This window comes from Pogona vitticeps, chromosome 6 (genome assembly GCF_051106095.1).
Source record: "Pogona vitticeps strain Pit_001003342236 chromosome 6, PviZW2.1, whole genome shotgun sequence".
Lineage (NCBI taxonomy): Eukaryota > Metazoa > Chordata > Lepidosauria > Squamata > Agamidae > Pogona > Pogona vitticeps.
In genome coordinates, this window is record NC_135788.1 from 15,717,678 (window position 1) to 15,730,891 (window position 13,214).

Consider the following 13,214-nt stretch of genomic DNA (forward strand, 5'->3'; position numbering starts at 1 on the left):
TTTCTTTTTATCAGGCAAGATATATTGCTTGCAAAAGCTTGTGCAGTAATACATTTGCCATGGTATTCCAAGATCCTTTGTTTTTCCCCCCTGCAAAAAGGGCTACCTCCCTGACAAATAAAATATATGGAATTTAAACCCATTTTAAAATGGCAGCACCAAATCTGTTATTACTAAGTATTGTTAAGTGCAGTATCTAGTTAATGGACAAGTTTGAAGGGTGTCACATAGGGAGCAAAATTAACTCCTGCAAATGAGATTCTGCCTTCATCCACAGCCTTTAACAAATAACACAGCTACTCTGAAGAAATGCTCAGGACTTTTTAAGTCATTCTGAGTGGCTGTATTTTGCCAAGAAAGAGGCTCCTCTATACCTTATTAAAAGATGCTCAAGTGGAGACAAGTTGCTGCCAACTGTGAGTGGCCTTAAATGAACTCAGATTTAAAAGATGAATCCATACCATGGATTGTGTGGAAGTTTTCTTTCTTTTTTTAAGTTGCCCTTGAATCTGGGGCAACAAACCAGTGGTATGGACAGGTCTATTTGAATGCAACAGTCACACTGTTCTTCCCTGCTTGCCAGAAAAGAATTCTTAATTAGGCTTCAATTGTCCGGGAATGATTTCACACTGTATAAGTGAGAAGGAAAAAAACTCCAGTGTCTGTGATGCACCATAAATATGAGGGCTGTAAAGTAACAGGTTCTACCCCATATAGCACATAAACCATCTTGGACCTCATTTGATTGAAAGGAGGAGGGAACATCTTTAAAATACACAGTACCTATGATGAATCTAGCTCAATTTTAACTCTTAGCAGAATGTTTTCCGTGTTCTTCCAAAGTCTCCGTCTTGCTAAAATCATTTGATTTTTGCTGGATAATTGTTTTCAAATTGTGTTCTGGGGAACCCTTGAGTGTTTTATTTTTAAAACTTACTGGTAAGAGCACAAATAGTTTGTAATTGCATTTGTCACTGTTCAGGGATGTGTTTCATGTTTTGTGAAGGAACTGGACTTGATGACCCTTCAGGCACCTTCCAACTTTTTGGTTCTATGGCAGGCAACCTTCTTTGGAATACAGTAGTTTGCGGGTGAGTAGACTAAAAGACTGGATGGAAAAAAATGAGATTGAAGAAACAATTGAAGCAAATTCCTCAAAGTAAGGATCTAACTTGGTTAAACTATGAACAACTAGAGAAATGGACTAAAGAATGGATAAAGAATAATAATAAATGTAAAGAATATACAAAATATGAACAATTCCTTTTAACCAATGAAGATATACCAAAGGATGATTCAGTGAAAGGTGTAGTAAGTAAAACATATAATTTTGGAGTTAGAGGAAGATGAGACTATGGGTGAAGGATTGAAACAAGTATGGGAGCAAGACATTAAAAATGAAATGAAAGAAGACTGAGAAATTATATGGAAAATGAGGATCTTACGATGTATGTCAGTGAGAATAAAAGAACATTTCTATAAAATAGTTTTAAGATGGTACTTAAATTGAATAAAGTAAATACTAAATACTCAAATGTTTGTTGGAAATGTGGTAACAAAATTGGAACATATTTTCATTTGTGGTGGGAGTGTAAAAAGGTACAAAAATTTTGGAAATTAATTACCAAGGAATTAAAATATATTTTTGATAGAGATATAAAGTTGAATCCAGAAATGGCTTTGTTATCAATATTTGATACTGAAGATTATGATGTCACAACTAGAGAATTGCTTACTCATTTATTGTTTGCTGCGAAATTAATTATAGCTAGGAATTGGAAATCTAAACATGAATTTCAATCGGAAGAATGGTACAGTGAAGTCTGGAATCTTGCTGTAAATGATAAATTGACTTATATTCTAAAAGTTAAGAAACGGGAGATAAAAAAAGACATTTTGAATGATATACGGGGTAGGTTTATTGAATTTGTGTTAATAAGAGGAAAAGTCCCAACATAAGAATAAACACAATTCTGGAAAGGAGGGCAATGAGAAGAAGGAGCCTCGTGGCGCAGTGGTTAAAACGCTGTACTGCAGCTAAAACTGTGCTCACGACCTGGGGTTCAAATCCCAGGTAGCCGGCTCAAGGTTGACTCAGCCTTCCATCCTTCCGAGGTCGGTAAAATGAGTACCCAGCTTGCTGGGGGGGTAATGTGTAGCCTTTATAATTAAAATTGTAAACCGCCCGGAGAGTGCTTGTAGCGCTATGGGGCGGTATATAAGTCCAATAAATAAATAAATAAATAAAGAGTTCTCCAGAAGGTCCCGATGGTGGTGAGGAGCACAATTATTATAGTTTGTATTTTGTATCTTGTATTAGTTAATTAAAAACAAGTTTGCCAATCAATACTTATTTCTCTATGCCATAAGCCAATTCTTTCTAGACCACAACCTCTTTTTGTAATATAAGAACAAACAGATCTCACCAACATTTAGACAAACTGAATGGACAGTCTAGAACATATCCCAAAACCCCATGCAATTTCCACAGACGCACACTAGTCCTCTGTTAGATAAATTAATGTTCAAAATGTTCCTTCAGGGTGACATTTTAAAAAAAGTAAAACCTCTACTTATGCATTTTCCATAATGGTTATTGTCTTAGATTAATCTCTCTCAATATTTATTGACTGCAAAGCACTTGGGATGGTACTCAGTTCTTGCTTCAACACTGTAGCGTCACAATTTTGGTGGATGTGACCCAGTGTGGTGTAGTACAGTGGTTCTTAACGTGGGCGATAATGCCCCCCAGGGGGCGATTTCATTTTTCAGGGGGGTGGTAGAACGAAAAGGGGCGGCATGGGGGCGCTGGAGCAGAAGGGGGGCGGTAGGGGGGCGCTGGAGCAAGCCAAACCTGTGAAGATGGCTGCAGCCTTTTTACAATGTGCATGAATATATATTTTCCTCCAATCTTAATTTAGTTTCAGAGTTTTCGTCTTGAAATTTTTAGTTCCTGCATTGTGGTTTGTTTTTATGCCCTTTTTATATTTCTTTTTGCATCTTGAAATTCGCTTGCAACTACATCATTAAATGTTACTTTTTGAGGGCATTTCATTTTCTTGGAATTGAATTTTGTTTTCAGGGGTCATTGGATTTAAGTGTCTTAAATAAATAAATAAATAAATAAATAAATAAATAAATAAAGAAAGAAAGAAAGAAAGAAAGAAAGAAAGAAAGAAAGAAAGAAAGAAATCATCACCGCCGGGGGGGGGCAATGATAACTTCCTCAATGGCTCAAGGGGGCGTTTCCTTCAAAAAGGTTAAGAACCACTGGTGTAGTAGATACAACAATGGACTAAGTCTCAGGGACACTCGGTTTTGAATCTCCAGATCTGCTCACTCATGCCCCTCCATCTTAATTATCTTGAAAGCCCCTATCAGGATTGTTCTAAATCAATTCTAATTTGATGATATACAATGCACATAATACTGACACATCAGCAATGCAACCCTATGCTTGGATCACAGTGCTCCAGAATGGGAGTGCTCCAACAGATCCGAATTTTAATTTTAAAAAATGGGAAAAGAAATATTTGTCATTTTTCCTGCAATGTCCCACTCCCACATAAAAAGTAAACCACGACAGGCAGGATAGCATCCTGAGCTTTTTTGGAGAAAAGGGAAATACAATTAATAAATTAACAAAACACTTTACAGGCATTCCTTATAAAAATTTCGGGAAAATGCCATAACTAAGTGGTTGATCACCCACTTTACATGGAACACGGCCCTGATTCAACGCCTACCTAGCCTTGACTGCTACAAATACAGTATTCAGAGGGAAGCCCTCCTCCTCTTTTCCCCCCCTCTTAAACTAAACTGCGCTTGCGCACTGCATAGCTTCCGTCTCGAGCCGCGACTCTGAACTCTCCCTCAGTCACGTGCGAGACCCCACCAAACTCGACCCCCTCCCCCCCCCCCGCAACGCCTGTGCGGCGGACGCTTTTTCTGCTTGACCGCGCAAAGGGACCGTTTTTGCGCCTGCGCCGTCCATCCGAGGCGGCGCGAGCTCTTGGCGTTCTCTGCAGAGGGTGACGTCACCGGCTCCCTGCCCGAACTGCCGACTCCGCCTCTGCCCGGAGAAGGGGAGGGCCTGGATTCGCCGGCTGCAGGCGCCCCCATGGCTGCCATATTGGAAGGGAAGTGAATGCGGGAGGCGGCCGCGGCCTGGGCGGAGCAGCCCTTCCCCCATTCTTCGGGCAGCGGGTCTCCTGACGGGGGTGGCCGGCAAGAGCCCCCTTCCCCGGGCAGAGCCAGGGGAAGGAGAAGGCGGCGGTGGGGACAAGGGGGCGGCGGCGGCGGCTTGGCCTGTTTGAACGCCCGGGAGGCGGCGGCGGCGGCCTAAGATGGCGGACCCGGCGGAGTGCAACATCAAAGTGATGTGTCGCTTCAGGCCCCTTAACGACTCGGAGGTGACTCGGGGGGACAAGTACATCGCCAAGTTCCAGGCCGAAGACACGGTTGTCATCGCGGTGAGTGAGGGGGAGCCCTTGGGGGGAAGGGAGTGGGGGGCCGGAGGGAAGGCGTGCTGGGGGTGGTGGTGGTGGCCAGGCGGACTGTTAGGGCCACGCTGAAGGGATGGGCGATGGGCTGTGGAATCGGGGATAGTCGTGGTGAGGAGGGTGCTTTATCTCGGAAGGAGTGGGGGCAAAGGTGTGGGCGACGGGGAATTTTTGCCCAGGCGCCTGGAATGCAAAGCAGAGCCTGAGATAGGCATGCGGGAGCTGGAGGTGGGGCTGCCTCATGGGGTGGGGTGGGGGAGAGAGAAAGCGGCTTAAAAAAGAGGATGGGCTCCAGTCAGGACGAAGGGCTCTTTACGCGACAGGGCGCTGGCTGTAAGCCCCCCCCCCCCGTGGCCCTCTTTTCCCGAACAAGTCCACCACACTCTGGTAGAGGAAACGCCTTCTGAAGACTTTCGGATCTCTCTGCTTGGTTTAACACACACGGAGAGATCAGATCTTGTATGGGAAGAAGCAGTCTACATGATTTTAGAAGCCTCCTTACTTGAAAGGCAGTCATGAACTTCAAAACAAAAGCCACTTTGAATGGTTTAGTCGCTGAGCTTTCATTGGGTCGTCATAAGCCTCCACCGTGAGCCAACTGAATCTGTTTGGGGAATACCTGATAATGGTATAACCAAGAGTCTGTGGCACACTATGAAGGCAAACATGTTTTAGTAGGGCATGAGAGTCCATGACCTATAACTCCTTAAGTATGTATATGATGTACATGATGGGGTAATAATATTGTAGTTAGTGAAATGATTCAGACATTAAATGTAGAAAACACTAGTAGTAGCCAGTACTGTACATTGTTAACAATATTTATTTATTTATTTATTTATTTATTTGATTTATATGCCGCCCACTCTACCCAAAGGTCTCTGGGCGGCTCACAACAACCAAAATTCAATGCAGTAAAACAAAATGATTAAAATACAGTTAAAATACAATTAAAGTACAATTAAAAAATACAATTAAAATTGCCATCACCATTAATATAGGATTGTCCAGGATTTTTCGCAAATCACTTTTCATCCCGAGTGATGATAGCAGCTGATACTTTTATGCTAAAGAAACATGTTTTTTATACATCAGTTAGATAGTTTTAAAATATCAAACAGCCAGTCCAAGGAAGCTTGCCATATACTGATGGGGTAGGTTATAGCGCAGTATCTAAAAAGTTGGGTTAACAATCCCTTGCACACATGAAGCCTGGGCTGTATTGAGTGGACACCCACAGTAGTCACGATAAGCCCACTGAAAACAGTGGGATTTAACGTTATGTTGCCAATGGCATTGGCAATATCTGGAAAGTAATTTTAATTGATATTTTTTGCTGAAGAAAAAAACCATGCATTTATAAAATACAATCTTTTGGTTGTAACTAAACCAATGGCTTATGTTTAAATAATTTGAATAGAGCCCACTTTAAGAGAGAAAATAGTGAGTAGTAGTATGTGGAAAGGGCTTTCATTAAAAAAAAGGATAATACTAGTCTCACAGTGCGCTTCTATAATGTATTTGCAGGCGCTTCCTTTTTTATGAGGATTTTGGTTAGAAGACAGTGTGCCCTTTTTCTCCTTAAAAGAGCTGTAATTAAAAACGACTTACACTGCTTTCTATTCAGTTATGCCATGCCAAATCTAACATTGTTGTATTTTTTTGCAGACTGACATCTATAACATTTTTTAAATGTCTTTTGGACTGTAACTTTCAGAGCTGTCACCCACCATAATAGATACTAAAAATAAGAGAAATGTGTGTCTCAGAAAAGTAACCTTCATTTGAAAAAAAAAAGAAACAACAGCACCTGGAGTGAAATAATTCTGAGTTTATAATTCAAAACTTTAGAAAGATTCTGGATATTAGCTTTCTGAATATAATTTGCCTCATTTTATACAGAGAAAATTCTTCCTTTATGTTGTCAAAGTAAGCAAGAAAGGCAGTGAACAAATGTTATATTAAAAAGCAGTTACTGGCCTTACATTTCTTATTTTAACAGCCTGGTGTCTTCATGGCGGGGTATTTGGGGGGGTATGTCTTGGCAATTAATTTGATACTATTTATAATAATTAATTGTAAGAGGCCAGATACATAATGGTTGGGAATGTAACTGTGGAGGAACAAAGTTGTCAGTTGCAGCAAAACAGGAGGAAAGGGAGTTTTTCATTGACAACAATGAAAAAAAAACTGAAAGAGGTTCTTAAATTCATGTTTGTGTTGTATCATTGTTTCCTGAAAGAGAGCCTGTTAAACTTGAATGTTTCATGTTAATGAAAGAAAGGGACAGGAAGTTTTTTGTGTGTTTCCCCTCTTTCGTTTACCCTTTCATCCTTTGTCAAGTAACCTGAGAAATTTTTAATCCAGTAGCATCGCAAGGACTGTTGTTATCAGCCAATCAGAATGCCTGGGTAGGATTGAGAATTTGGCAACAGTAAAAGAGCCTGGATTTTTGAAACCCATTGGGCAAGTTCTTTCTTTGTTCCACTGGTTTGTTGTGGTGCTGGTTCCTGGTGCCTTACATTTTGTGCTGCCTTCCTGTGTCTCCCTCTATTTTTCATTTTTCCTTGCCTCTTTTGAACTATTCCTCACCACCCCACCCCATTCTTTGGGGATTTATTTATTCATTTTTGGCTATTTAGTCCTTTCCTTTACTATTTTTATTTGCCCACCTGTCTACTTTCCTGCCTGGTGCTGCTGCACTGGACTCAAGGGAGAAAAGAGAAGGATGGTAACAAGTGGCAGGGAAGGGAGAGAAATTACTCTGCGTTGTATTTTTGTTTTGCTTATAGGATTATGATAAGTTTATTAGCTATTGTTTTGCATATTTTTTGTCTTTATTTGCTTGCTTGCTTTTCTTGACTGTTGTGAAAGGGAGCTGAGTGCAGGTATTATTTATTTTGCTTTCCCCCCATGTGTGTATGAGAGAGGGTGCTTTCCCTGGTTGATTTGGTTTATTTATTTATTTATTATTTGGTTGATTTAATGTGCATTTATTCTATTGAAGGTGTATATTTTCATGTGGCTTTTTAGAGACCTGTTTTGTTCTGTGGTGGTTTGTAGTACTGGTGACTGTTTCTGAAGTAGACGGATTCTCTGTTGCCTTCCCTTTGCTTTCCTTGGGTAGTTTTACAGGTTATTTAGGATTTTGAGGTGAATGTCAGAAAGAATATGAATAGGGCAAAAATAAAACAGAGTAACCCAGAAGAGGCAGCGCCTTTGGTGTTAAAGGAGCAGTGCACAATGAACACAAAATGAAATGAGCATATCTGAAACAACCTGGAATGAATCAAACCTAAGATTTTCACATAACATCCCTATAGAATACCTAGCCAATTATTACAGTATGTATCTGTGGGAGGGACTTATTGTTGGCTTTGTGAGGACAGAAGCTTGATTCAAATCTTAGCTCAGCTATGGGCTAAAGGAATCCAGTACCCGTCTTGTTTGTTAGCCATCTGTAAACCATGAATTCTTCATTGGCTGCTGTGGAGATGAACAATATAAAAGCTGTAAGGCATATGGCAGGCTTCCAAGGGATTAAACAATGCATTGTGCCCTCCCCAAGTCTCAGGAAGAGTAATTCCTAGTGGGTCATGCTTACTGGGATAGAATCCGTGATGCAGCTTTCAGTAATGAAAGACATGATGAGCAAGGGTTGCAACAACCTGTCAATATGGAGAATGTGAGGCCCTATAGTTAGATATAGAGGACATATAGGGTGTGAGCTACTAAGATAACTTCGCAGTGCAAAATCAAGGCTTACATGCAGGAGGTTATCCCTATGTGAGGTATTTTCTAGAACTAAGAATTAGAGGAGGCAAAACACACAACAGTGCCAATCAGCTGGTAAATCACATTCATCCATTTTCTGTCTACCTACTGCTGAACCTCTGCAGTCTAGACTAGTTTGCCACAAATGTGAAATAAGTGCATCATATTGAGTAGTTTAACATTAGATGGAAATAGAGAAGCCCATGATCAGCTAGGGATGATGAAAATGAGCAATAAGGTGTGGCTCATGTACGCAGACAGGTTCTTTCTCATACATACTGAAAAACACAGGGAATCATTTGTTGTTGTTTAGTCGTGTCTGACTCTTCGTGACCCCATGGACCAGAGCACGCCAGGCCCTCCTGTCTTCCACTGCCTCCCAAAGTTGGGTCAAATTCATGTTGGTAACTTCAGTGACACTGTCCAACCATCTTATCCTCTGTTGCCCCCTTTTCTTGCCTTCACATTTTCCCAACATCAGGGATTTTCCAGGGAGTCTTCTCTTCTCATGAGATGGCCAAAGTATTGGAGCCTCAGCTTCAGGATCTGTCCTTCCAGTGAGCACTCAGGGTTGATTTCCTGCAAAACGGATAGATTTGTTCTCCTTGCAGTCCAAGGGACTCTCAAGAGTCTCCTCCAGCACCACAATTGAAAAGCATCAATTCTTCGGTGGTCAGCCTTCTTTATGGTCCAACTCTCACTTCAATACATCGCTACTGGAAAAACCATAGCTTTGACTATGCAGACCTGTGTCGACAAGGTGATGTCTCTGCTTTTTAAGGTGCTGTCTAGGTTTGTCATTGCTTTCCTCCCAAGAAGCAGGCGTCTTTTAATTTTGTGGCTGCTGTCACCATCTGCAGTGATCATGGAGGTCAAGAAAGTAAAATCTGTTGCTGCCTCCATATCTTCCCCTTCTATTTGCCAGGAAGTAATAGGACCAGTGGCCATGATCTTATTTTTTCTCAGACCATTTTTTGCGCTCTTTCACCCTAATTACAATGGTCTTTAATTTCTTCTCACTTTCTGCCATCAGAGTGGTATCATCTGCATATCGGAGGTTGTTGATATTTCTTCCAGCAATCTTAATTCCGGCTTGGGATTCATCCAGTCCAGCCTTTCGCATGATGTATTCTGCATATAACCAGGGACACAATATATAGCCTTGTTGTCCTCCTTTCCCAATTTTGAACCAATCAGTTCCATATCCAGTTCTAACTGTTGCTTCCTATCCCACATATAGGTTTCTCAGGAGATAGATAAGGTGGTCAGGCACTCCCATTTCTTTAAGGACTTGCCATAGTTTGTTGTGGTCCACACAGTCAAAAGCTTTTGCATAGTCAATGAAGCAGAAGTAGATGTTTTTCTGGCTTTCTCCATAATCCGGCGCATGTTAGCAATTTGGTCTCTTATTTCCTCTGCCCCTTCAATATCCAGCTTGTACTTCTGGGAGTTCTCGGTCCACATACTGCTGAAGCGTTCCTTGGAGGATTTTGAGCATAACCTTGCTAGTGTGTGAAATTAGTGGAATTGTACGGTAGTTGGAGCATTCTTTGGCACTGCCCTTCTTTGGGAGTGGGATGTAGACTGACAGGGAATCATAGAATCATACAATTATTGACTTTGAAGGGGCCACTAAGGCCATCAACTGCAACATCCTGCTCAGTGCAAGAATCCAAATCAAAGCAGGTCTGTCAGATGGTTGTCCAATTTTCTGTTTAATAGTCCTAGCATTGGAATGTTGGAGAACCTCTTGCTGTACCCAGGATAGTCGTGTTATTAGCAAATGATTGTATTTTTCTCCCTGTCTTATAGATAAGATTTGTGCCCCATTTTTGACATGCTCGTTAGCTTGTTTTCCACATCTTGTTACATCTTTCTATTTTATTGTTGTCCCCATACTATCGTTTACTCTGCTTTCACATAATTTGTTCTCCAAAATTAGTTAGACTGTAGTGACTGGTTTCTGGTGAGGAAGACAGGGATGGAGTGGAAATAAGTCTCAGTTCTAATGGGAAGAGAGCCAGATAAGAGATCATAGAAACAATATACTTTCTGTCAAACCTAAAGACATTCACTGAGCAAATGAACGAAGATCAACCAAGCATTTGGTATATAAGTGGCTAATTGCATGTCTTAAGTTTCTCTAGCATGCATTAATATGTGTAACACAAATACCTTACCTCGCACATCTGTTTTTTTGTAATGTTTACATACTATAAGATGCTACACAAGCAGTATGTGTTTCTGCTATTTTCACACTTTGCCATTAATTTCCTGAAGAATGATATATGACTTCAGATCTGCATAGCATTATTGTGCATTCTCCAGATTTTTTTTTAGTCCTTTGGATGTAGGAAACATAAATAGATACCCCGTTTCCCCGAAAATAAGACCTAACCTGAAAATAAGCCCCAGTTAAGTGAAACACCACCCTCCACCATTGTGCAGCAACCAGAAGATGACATGGCTGTATTTGAATAAATGTAGATTGCTGTACATGAAAAAAATAAAACATTCCCTGAAAATAAGCCCTACTGTGTTTTTTGGAGCAAAAAATAATATAAGATCTTGTCTTATTTTCAGGGAAACATGGTATGATTAGAGAGATGATGTGTGGCACTCTTGATTATATGATACATCTACTCAACCACATGTAACAATAATCATTCCACAATCCCATACACATGTGCAGTCCTAATAGTGTAATAACATTTAAAAGTTTAGTAAATTAATATGAGTGAAAGAAAAAAATTCAAAAACCAAAAAATCTTTCTAAACATAGCAACTCTGTCTCTTTGTTTTATAGGTCTGTAAAATGACTCATAGAATGGCTGCAAAGGGGTATATACACACCACACCTTACTCTGAGCGTGGTATCAAGTACTTAGAGAAGGACTGTATGGGAGGCAGGTGTTTTTTTGTTACTAAGCTTTTTTTTAACCAGGAGAAATTTAGTCTACTGTATTAAATAACCCCTTTTCTTAATTTAAATCACTGACCATCTTAAAAACCCTACAAATGCTGGATGGAATGCAAAGGATCTATTGGGATATTGCTGCACCCTGGGTGGAAAGAGGATCTCCTTTCTCCACTTTGTAGCTGCCCCAGAATTGCACCAGTGTGTTTGATTCAGTCTGTTTTTGCACATGTGTCTGTACTATATATCCCAAGAAACGGTCTGCATAGGACTGTCAGCTTTTGCAGCCTTATTCTTACATTTGGAAACTATACTTCTATTAATGCAGCCTAAAATAGCATTTGCCTTTTTTGTAGCCACATCACACTGTTGACTCATAATCATGTTTTAAATTTTTTTTTTAAATTATTGAAGTTTATCCACTCTGATTTTAGGTAAACTCTTGATTTCTGGGTGAATGTGTAGACTGAAATGCAGTTGGAAAATTGCCAGATGACTTCTCTCCATCTGAAGGCTTCCAAAGAATCCCCCAGGGCAAAATGTATCCCTAGGGAGCCTGAAGAGGAGGGGATAGATATTTTAAATTTACAGAAAGAGTAAGGTTGCCATGTGATGAAATCAACCTCATTGTGGAGTATAAAAGTTGTGCAACATTATTTTAGCCATACTTATCTAAAATTGGGATAAAGGTTATTCTGGTTTACCTGGCTGATAGAGCTCCATGGATTTTGTCTAGCTTTAAAAGCAAGCCATTATTTTTCATCATCACTCCCCCAGGTACTCTGGCATATATAGTATTTATTTTAGGTTTTGATTATTTCTCAGTTCTATTGTGATAAGACTTGTGGAGACTTATGGAAGTGGACTCACTTTGTGCTGAGTAAATAGGTACAGAATGATGTTTGCTGCTTGGCTTCTGGTGATCATACATGCAAACCCTGATAGTTATTAGGTGGCATTGATGAACCTGATCATACCTGTAGATGAGTGTGTAAATCAGTTGCAGTGGCTTACCTTGTGTATTTGATTTAATGCAATATTTTCAGCTTCATTTTTGTTTCTAGATATTATCTTGGCTGCCTCAGTAATTGGGAGTTTTGACAGATAGGCATGGGCCTTTCAGAGTTTTTGCACTTCAGCCCGCAGAATTTGCCAGAAATTCTTGAGCTGGTACTTGAAAGATTCAAACTCCTCATAAATTTTCAATTGCACACAAGTGGAGAAGGAAGCTTCCATCAGCCATTACATCACCGTGGAGGAAATGGGTGGGAGTGGCTAAACTCTGTGGGATCAGCAAGGGCTGAAAGAGCTGTATTTTGAGTGGCACCCTGTACAGAGCCTAATGGGCAAAGAGACTACCAGTCTTCTAATCTCTTGTGGCTCACATGGAGTTTAGCCAGGCCCACTCAGTTCCTCTTTCTTCTTCACAGGGATGTAAGGGCTGACAGAAGCTTCATTCTTCACCTTCATTCCCTCTGCCTTTTGGCAGACGACTGTTCTTTATCATACTGGAAGCTTGCTAGACAGATACAGTTGTGCCATTTGCCATGATTGTTACTAATCCAAGCATGAGGGCAAAATTATGTTTGTGGCTAGAAAAACAGGTCATTGCAGACCTTGGACAGGCAGGTGAGAAATATTTATAACATCACTGGAAGTGTTGTTTTGGTTGCTTCTGGGTTTGTAGGTACCATTGTTGAGTGAGTTAATTGTATACTTTTGAGGTTTCTTTTGAATTTGAGGACATACCAGAAGCTGTTATAAAATGCTTTTTTAAACCAGTAGAGTGATTGAGGCCTATGTGAATAGCCTTGCATTACATTTTTGCACTCCTCCATCTGTCTTCACTTGCTGACTTTTCACTTGACTACCAAGTTTAAAAGATCTGTTTGAACACATTCATAAGGTTTTCCCATTTTCTGTGGTCTGGCATAGTTACTTGATAGCTGTGATTATTCACAGCAACTTCCAGAGTACACCTGATAATGCTTAAGGGAATGTTTAGTAAAGTGAGAATAATT

The 13,214-nt window shown here is 40.4% G+C and overlaps 1 protein-coding gene across 1 annotated transcript in view; it reads left to right on the forward strand.

The window, feature by feature from the left end:
* Nucleotides 1–4,201: 4,201 nt before the first annotated feature.
* The window catches only part of KIF5B (kinesin family member 5B), a 36,696-nt gene continuing 27,683 nt past the window's right edge, over nt 4,202–13,214 (forward strand). Inside the window, exon 1 of the mRNA XM_020800708.3 lies at nt 4,202–4,472. Within this exon, the coding sequence (XP_020656367.1) occupies nt 4,347–4,472 (126 nt within the window). The 5' untranslated portion in view covers nt 4,202–4,346. The remainder of the gene's footprint in view (nt 4,473–13,214) is intronic.